Here is a 24,706-nt window from a genome sequence, read left to right as displayed (position 1 = left end):
GCTGTCATGGCAACACCCCCCCACGGGGCGGGGGGGTGGGGGGGGTGGGGGTGTCCTTGCCCCGTACGCGTGCGCCACAGCCGCCCTGTCCGCGAGACGCTCGAACCGCCAACTGCCCCAATTCGAATTCGCATCCTCGACGCCCAATCACGACCCGCGGGGCGGGGTGGGCACCGCCTCTCGTCGGCCTTCTGGCCAATCACGAAATCTGCTGTGTTTAAAAAAAAAATGCGCGCGGCTGGTAGGCGTCGCTCGGAAGAGCGGGGCCTATCGCGGGCGGGAGGGCTTCCGGCCGCCCGGGGAGACGCCTCGGGGGCGTGACCTAGGCGGAGCTCGCCCCCTGCGCCTTCCCTGACCCTCACTGAGCCGCGAGGGGGCGTGGCTGAGGGCGGGGGCGTGTCTTCCCGCGGGAAGCCCCGCCTCCCCGCCGGCCGCTTCGGTCCCGCCCCCTCGCGGCGCCCCTCACTCGGAGCCGGTCTGGGCGCGGCGGCCGGCGGTGTGCGCTCGGTCCCCGGGGACGCGCCGCGATGAAGGCGGGCGGTGAGTGCGGGCCGGGCCGCGGACTCCGGGGGCGCCGCTTCGTCCCTCTTCCTCCCTGCCCCGCAGCTCTGAGGGGCTCGGCCGCGGGCTCTCCCCCCGCCCCGCGCCGGGCGCCTCCTGAGGGGGCTCTGAGGGCGGCGGGGGCGGGAGGGCAGCGCCCCGGGGAGCGGGTCCTGCCCGGGTACCGCCGCGGCTCCCGCCAGCGCCTGAGGGGCCGCCGGGGACGGCAACGGCTGCGGGGGCCGGCGGCGGCGGCGGCGGCTCGGTGGCGGGGCCCTGGCGGCCGCGCGCCGAAATTCAAACGGCGGCGGCGCGGCTGGGGGCGGCGCGGGGCGGGCGGGGGGCCCGGGCTCGGCCTGGGGGGCCGGTCAGTCAGCGCTGCGGCTTCCCAGGCTTCCCGCTTCAGAAACGGCTGCGCCTGCGGGAGCGGCCCGCGGAGCGCTGCCTGCGCCCCCCGGGGTGCCGGGGCCTCGGTGCCGTACCCGAGGCCGCTCTTTTCCCTCTCTTTCGCTGGAGGATCCGCAGCTGTAGTGGGCGGGTGTGTCTGAGCACCCCTGCGAACTTCGAAGCCAGGTGTTAAGAAATGTAGATTGCGCGTGGAATAACGTGTAAGATGTCTTTGAATTTGTTGGGCGCCAATTGATATGCGGGAAACCCCATTCAAACATAAAACCCGGTTTTTACTCTTCAGGGTGACTGAGCGGTGGCACAGGTTGCCCAGAGCCAAGTCTCCATCCTCGGAGACTTTCAAACCCGACTGGACGTGGTCCTGCACAGCCTGCTGTAGCTGACCCTGCTTGGGCAGGGCGGTCAGACTGGGTGATCTCCAGAGGTCTCTTCCAGCCTAAACCACTGATTTTGTGAAGCAAAAAATTGAAGTCAGACAGGGAAATTTTCCTGTCTTTTGAAATTGAATTTTCTCTTCCCTGAGTTGCTTAAGGGCCCGGTGCTCCCGAGTCATTTGGATGTTCATACAGGTTTAATTGGCATACCAGTGTAGAAGTCCATTTCTTTTTTATGGCAATAATACTGCTGAAGTTTGCCCCAGAGAGGGGAAAAGGATGCAAAGGATAGCAGTATTCTGCCCTGCGCACGTCAAAAAGTTTTTATTTTCATGGGAATAGCTTTTTAATCAAAGACAGGTAATGGGTAGGTACATGCTACCGGTGAGACGTTGGATGCTATTTTGTATCAGGCTGGTGGTTCATTTCATTAAACCTGAAGTGCTAAGGAAGTCAATAGTATATATGAACAGAAAAACCTGATTAGCACAGTGGTAGCCATGGCTCGTGGACCTCTTAGGAATCTGCAGGCTCCTCTTGAGGATCCTGCTGAAAACCCAGATAACCTTCTCTTTGCAAACTGGAAAACCTGTATTTAGTAATTGAGGCTGATGCAGCAACTTTGCTTTGAACAAATTGTCTGTAAACTTTGCATGGGCTATGCAGTCTGTAAGTCTGGACACTTCCCAGTTCTGTGGGCTGACGTGCTCAGAGAGAGATGAGAGTACAACGGGCCAGTCCATATATTTATTCCATTCACTGCATCTGCAGCTGGAAAGAGCTGTTGCTCTTATCTTCTCAAAGAGAAATGCAATGCATTGCTTCTCCGGTCTCTCACTGAAGTTCTGTGTGAAGAACCGGAGATTAGTATGAGATCACTAGGCTTTCCACATGTTAGGTTATAACCAGGAGATGTTAAACACCTAAAGTAGAAGAACAGACAAAAGGGGAAAAAAAATTAATGGAGAAAAATATTTGCCTAATTAAAATTCTCTATCCTCACCCTGACTTTTCAGCCACCCCCTACCTTCATGGTAAAAAAAGAACTTGAGAGCTGCATCACTCTCTCAGCTTATGCCTTTGACCCTATAATCTCATGAGACTACATAGCTCTGACTTGGTTTACTTCATAGATAATATGGTGTGGTTTGGTACAGGTATTATACTACTACTTTGACTCTACTGTTTTCATTTATGTCAAAAAATATTCAAACTAATAATGAACTAGTGAAAATGGGGTAAGCGATGCTAGTACGTGCATGTTGCACAGTATTGGGCTCTCTAGTGGAGTCTGTGTCTTTTATTAAACTTTGTTAGAAAAAAGTCAAATACATTTCCTAAGTAGAATCTCTTTGTATAAGACTTAAACCAGATTTGAGAAATACAACCAAGAAATCTTCTGTAATAAAGACAAAGGCCTTTAATTAATTAAAAGGCCTTTAATTAAAAACGTGGTCCTTTAATTTGTGGGACTCAAGCTTTCACTTCAGAATTTATTTTTTAAGCCCTCATGTCTGCAAAGAAAATGTTCAGCCTTTTTCTTGCTCAGAAACGGGCCTCTATTGTTGGTGTGGTCTGCTCCTGAGTGCTAGGAGAGGCTGACATGGAAATGAGCAGCGTTGGCATCTCCACTGTTGCATGGCAAGGCTCTGAAAGGTACAGCACAAACCGGGACTGATTCGGGTCCTCCTACCCAAGCACCGCTCTGGGAGTGTGATCCTTTGCTACCACTTGCAGGCTGGAGGTGGGGAATGTGCGCTTTTTTTTTTTTCCTCCTGGCACCTTTCACTGATTTGAATTTCTGCGGTTTGTTAGTCAGACTGCTGTGGGTGTTGGGGCTCCTGAGTGCAGATGGGGACCAGGCTCTTAGCAGCAGCCCAAACACTGCACTATCCCCAGGAGATGGTAAAGGGACTGGCCTTCTACCATGGAGTATGAGTCTCTACCAGCAAGGAGTGCTCACGTGCTCTTCTTGGTTAGATCATTTTTCTCTGTTGGCAAATGCAGTGAGGGTAAACCTTGTCTTAACGAGGAACAGAAGATGTAGGCGATGCCTTAGTCTATGAATGCTACACGGTGCTGAAACTTGAAAAAAAGGCTTCCTGGTTCTTGGGGATCTTCCATGAGCACCCATGGCAGCAACTGGCTGCTTAGAAAGATGGGCTTTTGGTTTGAGCTGGTTTGGTGGGTCTTAACTTCCTAATCTCTCTGGTCACATTTCAAGGACTGCTGTCAATTGAGAAGGAAAGGTTGGGAAGTAGGGGAGGTAAATGAGGTTGTAGTAGTGACAGTTTAACTAAACACAGTCAAATGATGGAGTTAGGGCATGGAAGGGTCCTTGATGAAGAGGACTTGAGCATGAGCCATCCCTTCTGAGCCTCTTAGCTTAATTGACTAAATTGAACAAGCCGCTTACTACTTAGTGGCTTGATCTTATAGCATTACCTGACACATGCTAAATCTCTCTATGGTTAATATGTTTTAAGAAGTGTTCTATGCTGCAGTAAATAGGTACTCAAGTAAAGACATGTTTATGCATTTGTACACTCTAGTGCCTTATTTCCTCATACTGTTCCATCACTAACTGACGTGTCCCATGTTTTTGTTCTCTAGTGATTCACTGTAGATGTTCCAGGTGTTTTTCTTTCCCTTCAAAGCGAAGGATAAGAAAACGGCCCCGAGTCCTGACGTTGTTAAGTCTGCCTGAGGATGTTCTCTTTCATGTTCTGAAAGGCCTTCCTGCTGAGGACATCCTCTCTGTCAGAGCTGTGAGTCTGCTACTGCTTCCCTTCTGTCATGTGCCATGGCTTATCTCTGCCATTAGGAGCCAGGACTGCACGTGGAAAAAGGCTGGCTTCTTGTGTCAGAGTAAACCTGAAGAAAACCAAAGAATATATGCAGTAATTAATTAGATTTTTGCTATCCCAGTAGCAGTTTTATGTCTCAGTACTCAAGCTTAAGAAGATTAGCAGTAGTATTTGAGTGCTCTGTGTAAATTTCCTGTGGGAATTGTCCTGCTAGATCACCGTGGCTGAACATATTGGTTTGGTTTGGCATCTCTTGCCTTAATGATGATTAGGCAGGTAACAAGTTATGATTAACTTGTGATTAATTAGTTACCTGTCTAAAATTAGATTGCAAAGAACTATTTTTCTGTTGGTCCCTTTATTTTAGTAATTATTATTTTACGCTCCCCCCTTGCAGGTGCACTCACATCTTAAATACCTTGTGGATAATCATGCTAGCGTTTGGGCATGTGCAAGTTTCCAAGAAATATGGCCTTCTCCAAACAATCTGAAGATGTTTGAAAGGTAAGCTTTAAGAATCAAATTTGTCTGGCATTGTAGAAGAGGATGTTTGAAGGTAGATACGCAATTCTAACCAGTCCTCACTGTAAATGGGGGATCTGACTTTCCCTTTTTGTAGAAGTCTTTGCTTAGGGTGATGAAGAATTGTTGACTTCTTGTCTAAGCTGCAGCTTATAACTGCTGTCTCTAACTGGAGCAGGGCCCATTGAACATACCAAAGTTATTTCTCTTTAAGGGCATTAATATTTCATATGGGAACATGGCATATTAACTAAAATCTGTTACTGGTGCTTCCTTATGAATGTGCAAGTGAAATCAGAGGTTCAAGAGCATAACTATATTTCTGAGTTGGTTTGGTCACTTCTTGTACAAACCAGTGTATTGAAAAATAGGTAAATTTCAGTATTAAAACGAGTGAAGTTTGAAAGGAGTAATGATAAATCTGCTTAAAAAGGATGGAGAACATCTTTTTATCCATCTGATTTGAAGGGGGTCTGTCAGTTTAAATGTCATGATAATTGTTTTGCTTCTGACTATTACTTCTTTGATGCATGTATTATGTTCTTTCTGAAGATGACTACTATGTGCACATCAGTTTGGAAGGGAGGAGCACAAGGGCTCAATGCGTGTCCTTGAGGGTACAAGTACCAAAATGTGTTATTGCATTCTGGCGTTGGGGATGTTGCAGGGGAATGGGAAACAGTTCCTATGAATTGTCAAATTATCCCGGACATTGGCATACAAAAGAGTTGCAGCAATAAAGCCTCAGCATAACTTATGTTTAACTTCTGTAATAAAAGCACGTATGCTTATGGTTGGTGATCACCAAATTCACAGCCTGGCCTCCACTGAAGTAACTTGTTTGAGGATGTGGGCCTGGAAGCACCTACTGATTTCAATCGCAAGTATCTTCTCTGTTTCCCATTCAGGGCTGCTGAAAGGGGTAACTTTGAAGCTGCTGTGAAGCTGGGGATAGCGTACCTGTACAATGAAGGCTGTAAGTGTGGAAGCTTGTACTCGGGTCTTTTGTGAAGATGGCATGACAGAAGGAAATGTAGATGAACTAAAGGCTTGCTTATAGATACAGATCAGGCTAATTATCTCATCATAAAGTTGGCACTTTTACTGGGTGTTACAAAGCTGTTTCTCCTGTATCTCAAACACTGATGCTTTTGTACCCAGGTTCTAGAGCAGTGAAGTGCAGAGCCAGCTTGCTGCCTTCAGTGTGTGGTTAGGTCTCACTTACTATCATGCCACTTCAGTTTTACGTTTCAGTGCAGCTTAAGCACTGGCCGCTAAACTGCTAGGTGTTAAAGTATAGTATAGTGCACAGCTCTTTTAGAAAAGAAGTCAATGCATAGTTTATGAATTTATGTTTAGAAGTTATCCTTTGTAAACTTCTGATCAAACCTGGCTACTTACCTAGTCTGATAAATGTAACAAAAGGGACTGACAACTGATGGCAGGAGCCCCCTTGCAGAGGGTCCTGGAAAGGCGGGTGACTTGTGTACCAATTTGTTTGTACATTGACAGGAATTAACATTGCTTTGAGTGTTGGTATTTGCAGAACACTTCCCCCCGCCCTGTAGGGTTATATTTTCCTAAAGACTGATTGTAGTAAGATTTTTCTTCTTTTGCCATCTCCATGATTTTTTTAAAGCTCTAACGGGAAGACACTGTTCAGTCTTTTCCTGATTGTATCCTATTGTCTATCTTGGCCTGATTAGTGCCAAGCATGCATTGTGAATAAACTCTAAATGATTTCTGGCTTTTTTTTTTGTTCAGTGTCTATCTCTGATGAGGGTCGTGCAGAAGTGAATGGATTAAAGGCATCTCACTTCTTCAGTCTGGCGGAGCGTTTGAATGTGTGCGCAGCCCCATTTATCTGGCTCTTTATCCGTCCTCCCTGGTCCTTGAGTGGAAGCTGTTGTAAAGCTGTGGTCTATGAGAGTCTCAAAGCAGAGTGTCAGTTGGAGAAAGTAAGATTTCTTTCTGCCCTTGACTTTAGCATAGGCTAGTAGCTGCATCTAGTTCTTTTGGGAAAACATTTTTGTTTCCCCAAGGAGTTCCTATGCTCTTGTTGCTTAAATGACTGTGGATCAATCATTTTAATGAATTTATTGCCAAACTACACGGTATATCATGAGTGCTGGAGGCCTGTACTGTCTTTTCTGAGAGATTCAGTATTGTCTGCAAGATAATAAAACATTGAGAAAAGCAAGGGGGAGAAATGATTGAAAGGCAAACAAAATTGCAGTCTGGAATTACTAGTGAAAATTGCTACTGTTCTTTGTTTATCTTTAACAATGCTTTATCTTAATGCTTTCTTCAGGCTCAAAAAGGATCTATTCTCCACTGCTTGGCTAAAGTCTTGAGTCTTTTTGAGGTGAGCAGTGTTTCTGATTTGATATGTTTGGGTACTTTTTTTAGCGATGCTAATGCTGTTTACCTTGATTAAAAAGAAAAAAATTAGCCAAATGCTCTTATATTCCTCAAGTGGCCTAGGAATTTCTGTTCTCATGAGTTTAATTTACTGGTTGTTTAAAGGAACATTATCAACTTAGTTTATTGAATTTTACAAACAGTGAAATTAATTTTGGCTTGATCATGGGCTTGCAGTGTGTGCAGGTCTCAAAGGAAGCCTTCCAGTCATGATGCATATCCAAAAAAAAAAAAAGAGCCTTCAGTGGCAAGCAAGCCAAAAAGCTTTTGTCTAGCTGAGGAAAACCACTAACTGCTTCCTGAGGCTGGATCTTGAAATGGCAGCACTGAGTGGATGTGGGAGCACCCCTCATAGTCTGAAGGGGACTCGCAACTGGTTGATTCTACTCTGTAGCTTTCAGTACTGTAGCTTCTGAAGTATTGAGATCTGGCACCCAGTTGGCTGGACAGCAAAAATACCATCATGCCTTTTGTTCTTAGGATGAAGAAAAAAGAAGAGAATCCCTTGAAATGTTTGAAGAATCTTCAAAGCAGGGTTGTTTAAACAGCTCCTACCTCCTTTGGGAAAGTAACAGAAAGGCTGCTGTAAGTAGTAGGTTTTTGTCTCAAAACAACTTTTTCACCATAACTTTTGGACCTCTGTTATGTGCAATGAACATACACAGAAAGAAATTGCTGTTCCTCAGAGCTTACCTTCCTCATAAACAAGGGGAGCACTAAGAACTCTCTCAAATGAGCTTTGGTGTCTGCCTTGGTGTTTAATGTAAATGAGTCTACAAGCAGCTGTAGCTGAGGTGCAAGCAGAAGTTCCTTTATACTAACTCTGCTAAAGGCATAGGCACTGCTGACTAGTGATCATATGGCTCACTTGGGAACAGGAGGGGGGAGACTGCCTGCATTGTCATTAATAAATCTGCCAAAGCTCTCATGTTGGAATCCCAAGTGACCTGTCTTATTTCCTGTGAGACCTTGGGCAAGAACTGAAGAAAGTTTCTTAAAAACAATGTTGTTGTCATGATGAGAAACAGACTGGTTGCTGAAATAATAGATGTACCCACAGGCAATGGTTTTTCTCTGGATATTAGTATTACAATCCTTCTGTTCATTGTGTAAAGGTAATGGTTTTTGAAATCTGTTTACATTCCTCTCTGTAGATGTCAGATCCTGGCAGATACCTCCAAAGTCTCAGGAAGCTACGGGACTACGCAGCAAAGGGCTGCTGGGAAGCACAGGTAAGATTGGCTTTTCCCAGGAAAACTGTTTTCATTCAGTCTTTCCTATGGTGTCAGTGTAGGCTTAGACTCCTCTCTTTAGAAGCCGGGTCAAAATTGTTGAATAATATCTATATATGCCTGTGTGTATTTACTCTGCAGATCACCCTCTTTTGGAAAATACTGCATGCCTGTGGTACAAGCCGAGTAAGGATGCATCTTTTGATGGACTTAAAAGCCTACCCCCAAATAATGTGTGTGTCCAACATTTAAGCCCAACTAAGAACTACCGATTCTGTTACCTTTCAAGTAGTTTGTCATGTTCACTCTCTGTTTTCAGCAGGAAAATTACAGGACCATCCTGTGCTGCTTTACTTTGCTTTTGGTAAATAAATAAATAATACTTTCTTTTGTGTTCTCTCTACTACAGATAGCTTTAGCCAAAGCTTGTGGGAATGGAAACCAACTAGGATTAGAAGCAAAATCTTCCAGTGAAATGGTGTCTCAAATATTTCAAGCTTCCCTTCCTATCAGCAAGCAAAGTATCTTCACTGTGCAGAAAGGAATGAATGAAACAATGAGGTAAAAACTTGTATCTGGGAGTCAGGCCACATAGCAGAAACCAATGCCTATTTCCCTCTACATCTATAGAGGGAAACAAATCTAGAATGAGGTCTGTTGGAAGATGGCATCTTTTCCTTTACTCTTCTGTGATGCGTTATGTACAATCAAACACATGACATCTTGCAAAGAGGAAGCATTAGAGCCCTTATTTCAAGCCCCGATGAAGAACTGAAATGAGGAGTGAGGTTTTCTCTGGGCTGTAAGTTCTTGCATCTGTCAAGACTAACAAGCTCTTCAAGAACTAGAGGCACTGTTTGACTTGCCAGAGGTATAGTTACTCTCCAGTTATCTTAGGTGGCCTTTAGCCTCCTAACTGATATACCCTACCCCTTTTCCTTGTGCAAGTGCCTATTAATTATAGGTTAGCATCTAATTCCATTTCACAGACAACTTAAGACAACCATTGACCCTTCAGAGGATAACAGACCTCTGGCTGCAAATCCTTATCTCAGTCCAATGTGTCATTATTCTGAAAATTCTTTTGGTTTAATTTCTTGGTTGGAACTTTTGAGTGGAGAAGGGACTCAGTAACTAGGCGTGGGGAGGGCGTTCAGCACAGGTTTGGATGGCTTCTAACTGCGCAGATTGTCTCTCTCTTTCCTGTCTAGGTACATCCTGATTGATTGGCTGGTAGAAGTGGCTACCATGAAAGACTTTTCTAGCCTATGCCTTCACATGACAGTGGGATGCGTGGATCGTTATTTGAAGCTGAGACCTGTACCTCGGGCTCAACTACAACTCTTGGGAATAGCCTGCATGGTCATTTGCACACGGTAGGGGCTCTGACTGGTGAACAGAGGTTGTTGTTGTGATCATTCAAATTAATTTCTGCGGCTCAAGCTTTTTTCCCCTTGCTAATAATAATACTAGAAAAAATCTTTGGCTTCTCTCTTACATTGACTGCTGCTTGAACTCAAACACTCACAATCTCTGCAAAGGAGGCACAAAATGTTATTTCTCGAACCTGTTTTTGAATATGAAAAAACTCCATAGTGGTGGATTGGTCTAAATGCATTCCATCACCAATTGAAGTCTTCCGTGCCATATTAGCATGAGTAACCCTGTAAGGAACAATTGCAGCGGTAGTGTTACCTAGTTCAGTCTGTTATGCTCCGATGAACAGCATGGTGCGGTGCAAAATTATTCTTCTGTGTTAGTTCCCTTAATATCTTGCGTCTTACCCTAGGAGAGGCTCATAAATGAGGAATTAAGAATGTTCTAGTAGGTGGTTCCAGCTTAAAGGTGAAATAAATGAAGAGCTGCTGTTCTTTCTTTCCTGGTCTGTACCTGGAAAAGTACCTTATAAAGTTAACTCTTTGGTCATCTTGGGTGCATTTATCTGCCACAAAAACAGTAGTGCACAGGTGCAGAAATTCCCTTTCTTCTGGGGTTAACTGTTAATAATTTAATATTACAGTTTCATCAGCAAAGAGATCTTGACAATACGGGAAGCTGTGTGGCTAACAGACAACACATACAAATATGAAGACTTGGTCAGAATGATGGGTGAGATCATTTCTGCCCTAGAAGGAAAAATAAGGGTGAGTTTGGAAAGTGGATGGAATATTTCACCCCTTGGGCTGCTACTGAAGCCAGGCTATTATAATCAGCACTTCTCCTTACCTAAGATGTTGAGGTTTTATGAGAATGTTCTCAATCAGCTGTGGAGACCATGCACATTTCAGAGCATGCAGATACAAAACCCTCTGCCTTTCTGTAGAGATTAAAACTTAAGTTTGAAGAGGCCATTTATTCTCTCACCGGATAATGTTTCAATGTCAGCATAGTAGTTTAAAAAAACCCAGCATCTCCTGGAAACAACTGTTCTTGGTGCTCATCTTGTATCGCCAACTTCTGTTCTCCTTTATGCACTAGATACCTACCATCGTGGACTACAAAGAAGTACTGTCAAATGTAGTCTCACTGGAGAGAAGAACTCTTCACCTTTACAGCTTCATTTGTGAACTGTCACTCTTAAACACAAGCCTTTGTGTGTATTCCCCAGCCCGGCTGGCTGCTGCAGCACTGCTGCTGGCTAAGATACTACACAGGCAAGGTAAGGAACGGCCTCTTCAGTGGAGCTGCAGCAGGGTATGTCAGTCTGCCTTGTCCTTTTAAGGAGATGTTTTGGGGTTGGGGGGTTTTTTTGGTGTTACTTTGTCTTCAGGCAAGATCCCCCAGTCACTGGGGGGGGGGGGGAGGTGTACAGAAGGGGGACAGGTATAAGACTTAATTATGAAGAGTTGAGTTCAGTCTATTTTACCTCTTAATAGCTATGATGAACAAGAGTATTAGCATCAGACTATGCAAGCTTTGTGTTTAAATGAGACTGAAGATTTCTGTACTTAAGTATAACTTCAGTTTGACAGGTAAACCTATCCTTGAAGCTAGTTGTGAACTTGAATGAACTGTCTGCAGGCATAAGCTCGTAGAGATCATGAACTTTATTCCATTTAAAAATCTGATTACAGAACTACCAAGCTTCATGAAATGGTAATATGTATTCTCTTCTCCAGCACACCCTTGGACCAGCCAGCTGTCTGAGTGCACCGGTTTCTCTCTTGAAGACCTGTTGCCCTGTGTGCTGAGCCTCCACCAAAAGTGGTAATAATTTTGGAGCTCTTCTGGGAGGGCACATGAGTACTTGGATTCCACCTCTTGCAGACATGCTGCATCTATACAGCCAGCCCTTTCCAGTGAAGGATGTGGCTTTGGGAAGCTGCCTAGCTCCCCCCACCACAAGGCACTAAGGCCTAGGGGCCAGTTCAGGGACAGCTATTCTGTTTCTCACAACTGGTAGTGGCCCTGGGTTACAGAAAATGTGATGCTCCTCAAGGCTTAACAGGTTTCAGCTTGCCAAACAGCACTACTTTCAGAAGACTGCAATGGGCTCATTGGTAAGCTTCAGAAGAAGTTCCAGTAGCAAAAGTAGCTCACTTTTTCAAGAGTACAAGGCAAATATCTTTTTTACCTCAAGGAGCAGAAAAGAAATTAGATGCTCATATGCTTAGAAACCAAGTGTCCTGGCTAGCTGCTTAGCAGCTCTGCTGAAACACCAACTTCCTTAGCACAGAGCTGAGATGGACAAAGGGAAAGTACTTAAATTGGCAGATTTTGTTAACATTGTTTCATGTAATCCATTCTAAGATTGGGGCTTTAATCTTTCTTTCCAGTTTCCATGATGATGTCCCAAAGGATTATAGGCAGGTGTCCTTAACTGCAGTGAAACAACGATTTGAAGATGAGCGTTATGAAGAAATAGGCAAAGAAAAGGTGGGTTAGCTCTTTATCTTCATTTGCTGATGTCTGACACCAAGACCAAAGCTACCATATGGCAGGATGTAGTAAACTTCAAGTAATGGGAAGTGGGTTCTAACTTTAGATATTCTCTCCTCCAAAAGTCTAAAGTTGTAGTTTTAAACTTGATCTGTGGGGACTATAACAGCTCTGTTTGAGTACTTGTGGGAAGAACTTAATGAGATAGATATCTCCTAGAAAATAAAAAGCCTCCTTCTGGCTATTTATTCCTTCTAAGAATCTCATGGTCTAATTCTTACTGGCTCTTTGATTTTTTTTTTTTTTAGATGATGAGTTACAGCCAGCTCTGTTCCTTGTTGGGTGTGAAACAGGAGGACCCGGAGCCCAGTCCCTTGCACACGAATGTGGTGGAAATTCAGACTTTCCTTAGCTCTCCCTCTGGAAAGAGAACTAAAAGGCTAGTATAACTCATCAGCGTAAATGTCTCTGAAGATTAGCATGAGCCTTTCCTCCTCTCTGGTATCCTGAGGTTTCATTCTTAAATATGATCAATTTTTCTGTAATTACCTTGACATACCTATTAAGAGAGCCAGAAAAGAAGACTTGGCTTTTAATGTGCGACTTCTGGATTTTCTTGCTACAGGAGGAGGGAAGACAGCATTCAGGATGACAGAGGCAGCTTTGTGACTACACCCACAGCAGAGCTGTCCACCCAGGAAGAAAGTCTTCTAGATAATTTCCTAGACTGGAGTTTAGATTCCTGCTCTGGTTATGAAGGTGATCAGGAAAGTGAAGGCGAGAGAGATGGAGATGGTGAGGGTTTTATTCTCCTTATAAAAAGCAGACAAGAGAATTAAAACTGTCTTTTCATCTTTGCTTAAAACTCTCAGGCAACAGAAGCCTGAACTTTCAGCTGAAGACCAGTTGGAAAAACTCTACCCCTTCCCAGTGGTTATAATTGTTAAACTGTTTTAGAGGTATATACCTGTTCTCTTTCTCTATACTGCTTCAGAACATGATGAAGGGTTTTGTAGCTGCTTAGCATTTCAGAGTAAGACTCTTTTCAGATGCTGCTGATAGTGGACCAAATGTGATGAGTGGCCCACTGTATTAGAAACTTGTTTTGCTGACACTAGGACTGGCTGTTCATTTTCTAAACAGCTCTTAGTACCTATCCAAACAGCCTGAGGGGGGAAAAGTTACTGTTTTAAATGAGGGTGAACTTAGTGCTCTACCCTCCCCTCCATGTGTAAGTAGACATAAGGTTTATGCTCTTGCTTGTGTTTTTCCTGCTTGATTCTGTGCTGAATGCCTGCTTGGTGTTGCCCAAATCAAAACTAACCTTTTTCTTTTATCATCCTGCAGTGACGGGTCCCAGTGGGATCTTGGACGTGACGGTGGTCTATATGGATCCTGCGGAGCACTGCTGTCAGGACTCCAGTGATGAAGACAACCTAGCTGTAGAGTGGGCTGGGCACGCAGCACCACTGAGGGAGGCTAAGCTGCTGGATGATACTTGCAGCCTCTCAGCATATCTCACCCCAAGAAATCCTAACCTGGAAGGGAGCTCGGGCTACTCTTCCGTCAACAGTGCCAGTCCTACATCTTCGGTAGAAGGCAGCCTTGGAGTACCTCTCAAACCTACCTCAGCACTGTCTCTTGGCAGTGCCATGAACAAGGAGCCATGCCTGCCTCATTACTTGGAATCATGTTTACAGTCAGTTTGTGCTAGGCCTAGTGATGGCAAGTGTGACAGAAGGCAAGTCAAGCGAAAAAATGTGGCAGAACACAGTGAAGAAAGAGTGAACTTGGGCTTCTTAAGCCTCTGACTTCTTCATGCTCTTTGCTTTTCTAGAGTTCCTGGAAACTATTTCTGTTGTAGTCATACAGGGATGATAGTGAATAATTGTCAATACCTCCAAAAAGAGCCCTTCCCCTCAACTTTGCCTATGCCTATCTTGTAATTCTGTAGCTCACTTCTGGGCCATTTCTCTCCTTGATAGCTGCCTTTTTAAAGTATTCCCTATTGTCTGATCCTCTGCAAATTAAGATTCTTCTCCACATATGAAACTTTATAGCTCATTTTTATCATACCTCACCAGTTACTCCTTGGTGATAGGAAAGAACTTGTCATGTCCCTTGCCTTGCTGCGAGGCCTGGCACTATAAAAGAAAGGAATTGATTTTGGTTCTCAAGTTACTGGATGTAACACTATGCTTGAATTCTTCCACTTGAAAGACCTTTTGAGGTTGTGCTGCCTTTTCCTTCTAGCCAGGTACCGTCTCACTCAGCTGGTGCTTCCCTCTTCTATGTATATACCATTTGCTGCACTGATACAAGGTTTTTATGGATACAATCAAGAGGTAAATGAAGGCTCACTGCAGGTCTGAGCTTCTTTTTTACCTACCTCTCAGATGGTTTTAAACTCCATTTGCCTCAGGCTCTAGTTGCCATGTTTTCCTTGCCTGAAAAATCTTCCTTCTGTGCCTTAATGCTTCACTGTCCAATACTACAGTAATGTGATCTCTGTGCACTGTTAGTCTCTGCTGGAACAGTGTGGTTGAACTGCCACCTCCAGCCAGTGGCTCAATCTCATTTCCTGTTTCGCAGTCTTCCTTGCTATTTCCATTAATGTGTCCTGAAGTAAAGCACAAATCACTTGAACACTAGAAACGGGCAGCAATGCAGTAAGGGCAGTCAGTTGGTCATACTGAAAGCCCTAATTTAAGCCTTGCTATTGGCTCCTAATCTGCAAGGGCAGCATCTGCTTTTCTCATCAAAAATTAAATCTGTGCTGCTTCAGTAACAATTTGAAGAAACCACTTACACTGACCTCAGCCTAGCAAGCCTGGTTAAAGCTCTTTCAGCCTCTGAATGTTAGGAAAACAGCCTTCTCTCTACAAACAGGTAGTAAGCATTGAAATACCAAGGTACAAGACTTCCAGGAGATGTCACTGAATTTAACACTGGAACTGGACTCCATGACTCTTCATTTGTTTAGAAGTTATGTGGCAGATGGCAACAGTTCAGATACACACATAGTATAGTGACTTTTTTATAAAACTTTTTTTAATATAGATGGCTCCCTGTCTTACTTCAATGACTGGTATTCCACTCACCTACTTCCCTGACCTGGGGGTTGGAGAACTGATGGGATGTCTGAGACAAGTTCTTATGATTAAGTTGTAGATGGGACTGCCTGTAGCCTATTTACATTAACATGAGCAGCTGGGAGAACACCCTGCATAACAAGTGGCAGGGGGCTCAAACCACCATCACAACTCTATAGCAGCCCCAGAAAGAGAGCCTACAGAAAGGCCTTGAACATGCCCAATAACAGCAGTCTTGGGTGCTTGTCCACAGAGTTTATTACAAAACTATGTACTGCCACTGTAGTTCTCCAGCTACTGCTTACAATGACTGGCTATGCAGGAGTGTCTTCACCTTAACTTGTTACAGCAGCGGCTCAAAATTCAGCATTAGGTCACATTAAAATTGGAAGAAAACACTTATAAAAAACATCTCAGTTCTAAAACAGGTAGGTAAAAGTTAAATATCTGCAGGAAAGGCTGCACACTGCAGAAAGCTTTGCACTCTTTTCCTGTGCAAGTTTTCTTAATCTGAAAGAAAAGGCACAAAATAGCAACATTAATCAGTTCAGTTCCTTCCCAGGAAGAGTAAATTAGGTGATGAGCTAGCTCCATCTTCCTAGGGCTTGCTGCTTCATCCAGTGGCCTTGGCTGATGCAGCCCTGGACTAAAACCAGACCTGTCTCTGTATCAACCCTCAATCTTTGAGGTGCCTCATGGATAAAACAGAGCACCTAGACCTAAAGAGCTACCACAGGCCTGAGGCAACAGAACCAGAACTACAAGCTACTTTCTGAAAAGGAAAACTAAATATAAAGCCCAGAGCCTCAGTTCTTTTAAATAAATGAAAAAAGGACCAGACTGCATTAGTCTGCATTTTTTCTTAGCACCTCCACACTCCTGCAGACTGTTCAGCCTTTGCTTTATTAACCCTTGTATTCCTCCAAGGACAAGTATTTCCAGAAAAAATTGAGGAAATGTATGCTGTAACAGAGGCTAAGCCTGGCTTTGTGTAGCACTGGACTGATCTCTTAATAGGGAATACTGAAGGGCCAATACTCCCTCCACATGTCAGGAGGAGCCCCTAGGTCTTGCCAGGAGAGATTTCACAGACCAGCCTGCTCTGTTCTCACCTCCTGACTGCAGCACCCCACGAGCAGGTCAGCAGCACTGTGCTGCTCCTGTGCTCCCAGCAGTACAGGGGGACAAGTGCTTTGTGCTGCTGCAGTCTAAACTACTGGCACTTACTTAGGGCACCATTTTGATATCCACCGAGTCATAAGCTGAAGCTTTCATCTTTTCCAGTTGCTTCCTGAAGAGCAGCTGCAGGGCCTCATAGTCAGGCTTCTCCTCATACTCTAGTGCCATTACTTGCTGCAGGTAGCTCTGTACAGCATCTGCAAAGCAAGGAACATCCCTGCATGGAGCAGCACAGCAAGCCCAATTGTTCTTACAAAGCTGCCAAATGGCCTTCTCAGACTGCTCTCCCTGTAGACAGTTCACCCACCTACCTTGGCCAGCTGCAGAGAGAGGAAAACAAAACCAAAGACTAATATGAAGCTCAAAGACAGGATGGGGAAATGACCTCTAGCCCTAAATGTTGCATTTTAAAGCCACACTTGCCTCTTCAGCAAGGCTCATGAATACTGATAATGGGTAGCAGCCCTCCTTGTTTTGCTGTAAAGAAAACAAGGGATTTGTTCACAGGAGGAGCCTGTCAACCAGCCCATGCAATGCTTGGTCACTGTTGCCAGTGGAAGCCATCCTGGACTAGCACCCCAGCACAGAGAAGGTTCCAGCTTCAGGTAGTGAATCCTCCTTCCCCAAGTCCCACTGTCACAGAGAGGAAGCCCATACCTGGAATGGATCTCTGCCTGAAGCACAGCTGGAGAAGGCATTTCACATCCCTTTTGTACCTGGAATAATCAGTGCAGAGTGCTGTCAGATGAGAAGCAATGGAGCAGACACCTGAACAGCCTGTCTTTGGCAACAGGGACACAAAAAAAAAAAAAAAAAAAGAGGCTGAATTCAGATGGCCACATTCTGAATGGAGCAGAAATTAGGGTTCATCAAACACCCTTTGGCCAGGCTCAGCCTTTATAGTAGGATCTACCCACATCCCAATAGTGTACTATGACTGAGTGATTTCTCTTCAGTCACAAAACCTCCCTCACTGTTTTCTGCTGAGTATTTCCCAAAAGAGTAGATGATTTCTCCTACTTTTCCTTCTTTTCCATCACAATTTCTACTTTGTCCAGCTCATCAGACCAGGGCAAGAAACCACAGAGCCATTTCAGAAGACAGTAGCCCAGAGATTCCAAGTCACTCCGGCGAGATGGTCCTGATGGGAAGAAAGAGAGATTCACATGTGAAAAAACAAGAGTTTGGGAGCCATCTCAGAAGAGGCCCAGGCTAGCCCCTCTCCTCCAAAGGCAAGTAAGGACTCCAGCAGTCGCTGCACAAGCTTGGAAGTCTCTGCTTGAGGTGCCCTTCTGTAAAATAGGCAGCCTTATGAAGGTACACAAGTCTAAAGAGCAGAAGTAAGGAAATGCAAGAGCTTCATTAAGACGTGCTCTAGGATATCAATACTTCTGGGAGCCTGCTAACTCACACACAGTTGAGGAATCACCTCCCAGCCTCTGGAGGAAGATTTGCCCAGTCTGAACAATGGGAGAGAACAGTCCCATCCCAAGAGAGGAACTGGCTAATTTAAATGCCTTTCCAGCTCTCACTGCTTCAAGGTCAGAGCAGAGCCTGCTGCAAATCTGTTTTGGGCAGGGATCCAGTCTGGCTTGAAACAGATCCCTGCTAAGCCAGCACAAAGCAGCCCTGTTTTCTATTCCTCACACACCTGCAGTAGCCAAGGCTCCAGATGGAGCAGGAACATCCCTGCACCTCTTGCTGCAGTCACTGAGTGACCTGGCAAGTCCCAACACAGCAGCCCAGAGAGAGGCAAGAGTAAACAGCCCAAATAGGAACTTGGCTCCAGATGCATGTGAATGCCTGGAAAGCTGCAATAACAGAAATGCCAACAGGGAGCCCTAGCTCCAGAGAGCACTGCCACAGTAACAGCTCTAGCTGAGCTTTGCTGGCTTGTGTCAGAAACCAAGACTCACCTGCTCCCTTGTGGCTGTCCAGGCTGATAAACTCTATTGTGCCTTCATGAGGGGTCCTGCTGCCTTCACGCTGAGCCACGTGCTTCCCTCCTGGGCAGTAACGGAAGGCAAAGCAATAGCCTGCTAGGGTCACCTAGAAGACATCAAGAAGTACACATCCGAGTGTGTGTGAGGTGTGAATTCTGCTTACAGTGTAGCCAGCAATCCTGCACCACAGCACCTGCTTGAGCACTGCTACCCTGCCCAGCAGCAGGAACCTGGTGTTGCTCTATCCCATTTCACAAGCCCACCTTCACTGCCATTTCCTCACAGCACTGCTCCCACTCCCTACCTGTGTGAGGTCTGCTGGGTTCAAATAGATGTTCTCAGCTGTGATGTCCCCATGCACATACTCATTTTCATGAATGTACTCCAGGCAGTCCAGCTAGGAGTAAAAAGAAGAGGCAAGCATATCAGAACCACACAGACTCCTTCAGCACCCTGGCTATCACTGAGCTGGACCCTCCCCAGCTCCTCACAGCTGTGTGGAGGAGCACAAAAAGCACCATGTCTCACAGCCTCTAATTTTCAAGTGTCAGGTTTCTGCCATTCTTACCCCAAATTCCTTCAAGGTGACATATTGCTCAAAAGATGCTACTCAAGTTTACAACAGGCTTGAGAGATGCTACTCAGAGACCCCAGCCAACCCCTTGGATCAGCTTTAAAACACCTTTGAAAGATCCAGAAGTTATAGGTCTTTTCAGAAAAAGTCTTTTAGAAAGTATTGGTTCTCTACATACCAGCCGGACTACAATCTGAAAAGCTGCCTTCTCCCTCAGTAGGTATAAGCCATCATTCAGGATGGACTGAAGAGTTCGCCCTAAGTCAGAGAACACCAAAAACCTACAAGAGACAAGGGCTTAGCACACAGCAGTACCTACGTGATTTGGAAACCGTGCAACAGATGCTCGTCAGGTGATCCACCTGGATTAGACCCCCCCTTCGACTCCAAGTTGACCTGGGCAAACATTTCCTCAACTTTAGATAACAGGAAACTTCTTGAGAAAGAGAGATGTGCTGATCATGTGTTGCAGAAATACAGCCTGAGTCTCCCCTTTGTGTTAAGCTTAAAAGGCAGGAATAAGGTACCCCTTGGCCTGAGGGGCAGAAGCAGCAAAAGCAATTACTTCACCAGCAACACAGGGACGAAGGAAACAGGATAATGAGAGGCAAACCATGTGTTAATAAATGGGACAGGAGCAGTGCATAAGGTTAAGAGCCCAGGGGACAAGAAAAGGAATAGCAGACAGCAAGGAGAGAAGAGGGCAAGCCCAAGACAATGGCAGTTGTGGACAAAAGAGCTCAGCCGTGCCCTTTGCAGAGTCACCTCACCTGTAGCTATCTGCATGCAGTCCAAAGCCAATGCAATTGGGGATTCCCAGCAACGGCACAGAGTGCCACTTCTTCCACTTCTCCACTAGAAGGGGAGAGAAGAGGACAGGGTGTGGCAGACACTGCTAAGGAGCTCAGTCAGGGATGCCCTTTCTCCAAAGGCCTGCTCTGCCCTGGGCAGCTCACAGCGGGAAGCCTCTCTCCTACTGATTCTGTCCCAGAAATGCCGGCCTGATGTGCTGGGGTACTGGCATGTCAATGCACACAGCACTGCAGAGCAAGAATAAGACAGAAAGGATGCTGGGAATACCAGAGCAGGCTAAGGCATGTGGTTGCTATAGGGCTAGGTAAAAGAAGAGGGCAGAGAGAGAGGGATGGAGAAGCAGATTTTTACAGTCCTCCCAGAAGTGCAAGTTTGACAGGAATTCCTCCATCACCCCTGCTCAAAAACCTGCCCACGTTTTCTGGTCAGCTTTGCTCTTGCCCAGGTTTTTGGGTCAATGGAGTAAATACCAGACAGCAGCTGACAGAAACAACCATGGAAGGGGCACAGGAGAGAGAGCCAAGGCAGGTCAGGCTGCAGGACTGAACAGCCACCAGTGAGATCCAGACAAAGCATGGGTAGAGCAAGAAAGCTTCAAAATGCCAATACTGCAGTGTCCTAAGGCACACAGAGACTCCTGGCAGAGCCAGCTCTTGGCCAAACTTCTCAGCACTCTGGCACCAACCAAGCAGTGAATTAGTTTATTCTAGCCTGGCCTTCCAAGAGACTCGCATAACTGATGAGGGAGGGATGCCAGTTTTCCTAACAAGCAGCCTAGTCCTTGCCCTTCCAAGAAGCACCAACCTGTGCCTGCCTTCGCAGCTCGCTGGAAGAAGTTCTGTTCATTGTAGATCTTGCCATCTTTGACATCCTAAAGGGAACAGGAAGGAGGAGCATTACTTCAGCCACACACACCCTGCTAGAAAGCAAAACTTGGGCAAGAGTGCTACAAGACCTTCACTACTCATTTTAAAGAAAGCAACACCCCCCAAAAAAAAAATCAAATATCAGATCAGCAACAGAGCTGAGAACAGAGCTCAGGTCTTTTGGTTCACTATTTAATGCTGTGCCTAACAACCACATAAACTCTGAGCATCAGCACAGAACAAGGGAGTGGCTGTCTCACGTTGGACATTTCAAGCACTACCACTTAGAACCGTCTGTGGGTTAAAAGCATCTAGACAATGCAGACCATCTGGCAGCCTAGAGCGAGCTCTAGTCCCAAAGCTATTATTTTAGAAGGAGCCAGAGGTGACCTTATCCACAACACAGATGAGGTTATTTCTGCAAACAGGCAAGTCCCAACAAAGACCTATAACATTTTATTCTAGCTGTCAGAAAGTGAAACAAGTAAGAAAGTCTGTATTTGTGACATTCAGGCATCTGGGTAGTGTGCTGACATCTTACAATCCATCTTTTTAAATCAGCAAGCGTTACCGCCCTTTTACTACCACTGTTATTGAGTGACCTGAAATGCATATAGTTTACAGTCAATACGTATGTGTTCGCCTACGCACACATATATATGTATATGTGTGTGTGTGTGTGTGTGTGTGTGTGTGTGTATATATGTTCAGCATACTGCAAGCTAACTTAGGAAAGATGCTATTATGCATGGGAGGAGGCAGCAGTTTTATATTCTGGCTGGTTTGATACCAAAGGCCCTACCCACAATTGGCCAAGATAGCTGGAGGATCAGCAGGCTCCAGACAACACAAACGACCATGTTCCAGAGGATACTTTATTGTGCGCCTTGCCTGGTGAGCCAATCTGAGCCATCAAACCCAGGAGCCAAAATGCTCTCTTGTGCCGTATCATACTCTACAGTCCTCTGGAACCACAAGGGCTGGGCTGTGCCGTCAGACTACCGAGCAAAACACTAAAAGATGCCAAAGGTGCAAAACAGAGGAGCTGGGAGTGTTGCGTACAGAAGTGATTACGGTTTCCCACCTACCGGTTCTAGTTTTGTGGCACTTAACTGTCTTTTCTCATTAACACTGTATTCTTTCTCCATCCTCTTAAATGGCTCTTCTCTGACAAAAGGGAGAGGAATTTTTCAAGAGTGGGTACCGCCAGGTCCCCCACAGAGCCATAGTCAGCACCGGTCTTCCCACAGACAAGCAACCCCCAAGAGCCACAGCAGACAAGAAAGCAGTCCTTCTGCTCTGGTTTGAGAGTTACTGAAAATCAATCAACTGAATTTCCATTGCCCAACAGCTGTTACTGGAAATAGCACGTTTCTGGAGAACCCAAGTTATTGGCAAGTGCCTAAAAGCTGGCTCGGAACTCCAGCTATAATTACTGTTTGATTTAAAGATGTGCTCTGGCCTTACAGAGTCTCTCAGTGTGGTTCATCACACTACCTCGGCACAGCCACCAAATTCTAACCTCTCCAGTCTCCCCAGACTTCAGCAGGGTATGCGCACACTTGTCATACAAGCAGGTCTGGCATTAATGAATCAAGATCTCTACCTTACACCACCAAATTCAGTTTTGGAGATCACAGAGCTTGGTGGATCAAAGAGGCAACCTTTTGGGATTAAGGCTTTTCCTTTTTTTCATCCTTATACCTGTTTTCTTCACACCTTTAGTGGAAGAGCCAACTTCTACTGAAATCCAAGCATGACACTCTCAGGAAGTTAACTCCACCTCCTAAGCCAAAAGGGGCCTCTGTGACTGCATTCTCTTAATTCCTCGGACACTCTTAGCCATACAGGCCAAATGGGTTGGGCCCTGGACATGGCACACTATGCACTATTCCTTACCCAAACGGATCAAAACTCACAAGTTTGAGGGAGTATCTTTGCTTTCGAGGACAGGTTCCAGATGCTGACTGTGCTGTGGAAGGATGGAACAGATGTGGTTACAGGAACACGGAAAAGAGGTACTTGCAGTGTCAGCTGCGTCATTAAAGACAGCCTGTGCAGCTGGCTTTTACTTATCCTCTGCTTCTTTCACTTGGTCTTTGCAAAAGCATCCTCTGTGACAGCACCTTCCCAGATTACTACAAAATAATTCTTACCTTGCTCCAGAAGCACAGCACCCCTGACATGCTTCGAGTGCAGTTCTGCTTAAGTCACAGAAGCATCTAGGCATGGCTACAGTAGTGGGGTGCTTTGAAGGTGGTATGTAACGAACAAATCATTAGCAGAATCTTAAAGACACCCCCAAATTCATTTGCTGAGCATTCCCTCTAGCTCACTTCGTAGTTTGTCAAGTCTGTAAGAGATGCCAAAGTCCCTTCTGCTCTGCATGGATGTTAGAGTTATATGTGGCCTCCCCCCTCCAAAAAGATTTGCACCCATTACTTGGCCTTGAGGTAGTTCCTCTTCTCCTGCTCTTAGACTGAGTGCTATACACAGGTTATCTGCTGCTGCTCCTCATCCAAGAGGTGTTTCTAAAAAAAGCACCCTCCACTATAACAACAACATTTATTTTCTCTTTTTCTAACATCACATCTTTTTAAAGACCTAGGTGGATGCCCAGACTTTGTTATACAACAGCATAAGTAATTAAAAAGAAACTAAAGCCAAGTAACAGGCAAAGCTTACTAATGGATAGAACTCCTCCTGAACAGTGTTTCCAAGTTAACAATGGAGAATAAGATCAAAGCCTTTCCTTTGGAAGTTTACAACTAGACTGGAGAGAAAACATCAGCAGTCACTGAACGGCTGAGAAGCAGCCCAGATGATTTAGCTGCTTTCTTTTGCCCCCCCAAAACAGGCTGAGAATCCTGAACTAACATTTAGTCAGTCCTGACACCACCTACAACACAGGAACTCCTGTACGGTGCCGGCAGCATTTCGGTTTTCAACCTGAAAACCAGAAGGAGGAAGTATGGCCCCTGCCGATGTGCATTTTCCCAAGTAATAGAGCAGCCCAGCCTCCGCTCGATCTTAGGTGAGTGCTAACATCCGCATTGGGCTGCCCAGCGTGGGAATGCCAGACCCCGCGGGCCAGCCGGTCCCTGCCACCCCAGAGGACACCCGCAGGGTCATCACCTCCCCACCGCGCCATCTGTTCACGGTGGGTTCTGGCGGTTTAGGGACTTCCCGACAGCCGCCACCGACAGCAGCTGCGGGCCCCTGTGAGGTGTCCAGCCTAACAGCCGGGGACACGCGGGGCCTGCAGCGGGGCCTGCTCCTGCTCGCCCTGACCCCCGCCCCTGCCCGCCTCTCTCCTCCCCGCGGCTCCCGGGAAGGCCGGGCCCGCTCCCGGGACCCCCGCCCGCCCCGGACCCCACAGCACCTTCGTACATCAGCCCGCAGCTGCCCTGCTCCAGGAGCCGGACCAGCCTCCACTGCCTGCTGCCCTGGTCTGTCAGGACCGCCTCCGCCGGGAGCGGCACCGCCGGCCCGGGCCGCGCCTTGCGGGGCGAGCGGGAGCTGGGCCTCGCTGCGACGGAGGGACGGGCTGGGGAAGCCCGCGGGGAGGCCGGGGGGCTCCGGGCCTGCTGCCGCGGCGGGGCTGACGCTGTCTGCTCCGTCTCCTCCTCCCGCAGCGGCGGGGGCAGCCTCCCGCCGCAGGCCGGGCAGAAGCGGAAGGTGGGCTCCACGCCGCACCCGCACTCCGGGCAGAACCGGATCACCCTGCGGGCACAGCCGTCAGCAGCAGTCAGCGCCCGCCCGCCCGCGCCGCGCCCCACCAGGCCGCCCCGCTCGCCCCCCGCCACCGCCGCCGCCTCGGGCCCCGGCTGCTCCAGCGCCGCTCCCGCCGGCCCCCGCCGCCCGCGGCCCCGCCGCCCGCGGCCGAACATCGCCCCGCCGGCGGCCGCCCCGGCCCCTGCCGCCCGCCGCGCATGCGCCGGCGCCGGCGAGCGCGCACGCATGCGCGTAAGCCACGCCCCGCCTCCACAGGCGCGGCGGCGCATGCGCGCGAGCCCGTCCTCCGCGGCTCGGTGCCCCCGCCCGCAGGCGGCCGGC

The 24,706-nt window shown here is 46.8% G+C and overlaps 2 protein-coding genes across 5 annotated transcripts; one reads left to right on the top strand and one right to left on the bottom strand.

The window, feature by feature from the left end:
* Positions 1-420: 420 nt before the first annotated feature.
* Positions 421-13,994, top strand: CCNF (cyclin F). The gene is made up of 17 exons (XM_072878695.1): positions 421-540; positions 3,936-4,090; positions 4,527-4,633; positions 5,560-5,627; positions 6,416-6,609; positions 6,963-7,016; positions 7,553-7,657; positions 8,227-8,304; positions 8,714-8,865; positions 9,516-9,680; positions 10,325-10,448; positions 10,783-10,963; positions 11,424-11,511; positions 12,081-12,180; positions 12,492-12,622; positions 12,809-12,978; positions 13,531-13,994. Exons 1-17 carry the CDS (start codon positions 528-530, stop codon positions 13,992-13,994), a joined length of 2,349 nt encoding a protein of 782 aa, XP_072734796.1. The 5' UTR covers positions 421-527.
* VRK3 (VRK serine/threonine kinase 3) lies at positions 1,640-24,570 on the bottom strand. 4 transcript variants are annotated; one of them, XM_072878699.1, is made up of 11 exons: positions 24,033-24,570; positions 22,570-22,622; positions 20,589-20,655; positions 19,742-19,826; positions 19,150-19,252; positions 18,702-18,794; positions 18,371-18,503; positions 17,475-17,595; positions 17,112-17,170; positions 16,503-16,651; positions 1,640-2,245 (listed from the first exon to the last, which is right to left on the bottom strand). In XM_072878699.1, the coding sequence occupies exons 1-10, from the start codon at positions 24,538-24,540 to the stop codon at positions 16,503-16,505; spliced, it is 1,371 nt and encodes a 456-aa protein (XP_072734800.1). In that variant the 5' UTR covers positions 24,541-24,570; the 3' UTR covers positions 1,640-2,245. The 4 variants fall into 4 exon arrangements, with proteins under 4 accessions (XP_072734800.1, XP_072734801.1, XP_072734799.1 ...); XM_072878700.1 differs by lacking the exon at positions 1,640-2,245 and adding an exon at positions 2,285-4,196; XM_072878698.1 differs by lacking the exon at positions 1,640-2,245 and adding an exon at positions 14,668-14,803.
* Between the last annotated feature and the right edge of the window lie 136 nt (positions 24,571-24,706).

The sequence above is a fragment of the Ciconia boyciana genome, chromosome 13 (assembly GCF_034638445.1).
Source record: "Ciconia boyciana chromosome 13, ASM3463844v1, whole genome shotgun sequence".
Classification (NCBI taxonomy): Eukaryota; Metazoa; Chordata; class Aves; order Ciconiiformes; family Ciconiidae; genus Ciconia; species Ciconia boyciana.
The sequence above is the reverse complement of the archived record's forward strand: the minus strand, read 5'-3'. Positions and strand labels throughout refer to the sequence as shown.

Coding starts and splice junctions, on each gene's coding strand:
- CCNF (XM_072878695.1), top strand. Junction 10,964..11,423: donor TAAGATACTACACAGGCAAG/GTAAGGAACGGC, acceptor TCTCTTCTCCAG/CACACCCTTGGACCAGCCAG. Junction 11,512..12,080: donor CTGAGCCTCCACCAAAAGTG/GTAATAATTTTG, acceptor CTTTCTTTCCAG/TTTCCATGATGATGTCCCAA.
- VRK3 (XM_072878699.1), bottom strand. CDS start 24,540: ATGTTCGGCCGCGGGCGGCGGGGCCGCGGGCGGCGGGGGCCGGCGGGA. Junction 17,596..18,370: donor GGACAGCCACAAGGGAGCAG/GTGAGTCTTGGT, acceptor TCTTCCCATCAG/GACCATCTCGCCGGAGTGAC. Junction 17,171..17,474: donor GTGATGGAAAAGAAGGAAAA/GTAGGAGAAATC, acceptor TGATTATTCCAG/GTACAAAAGGGATGTGAAAT.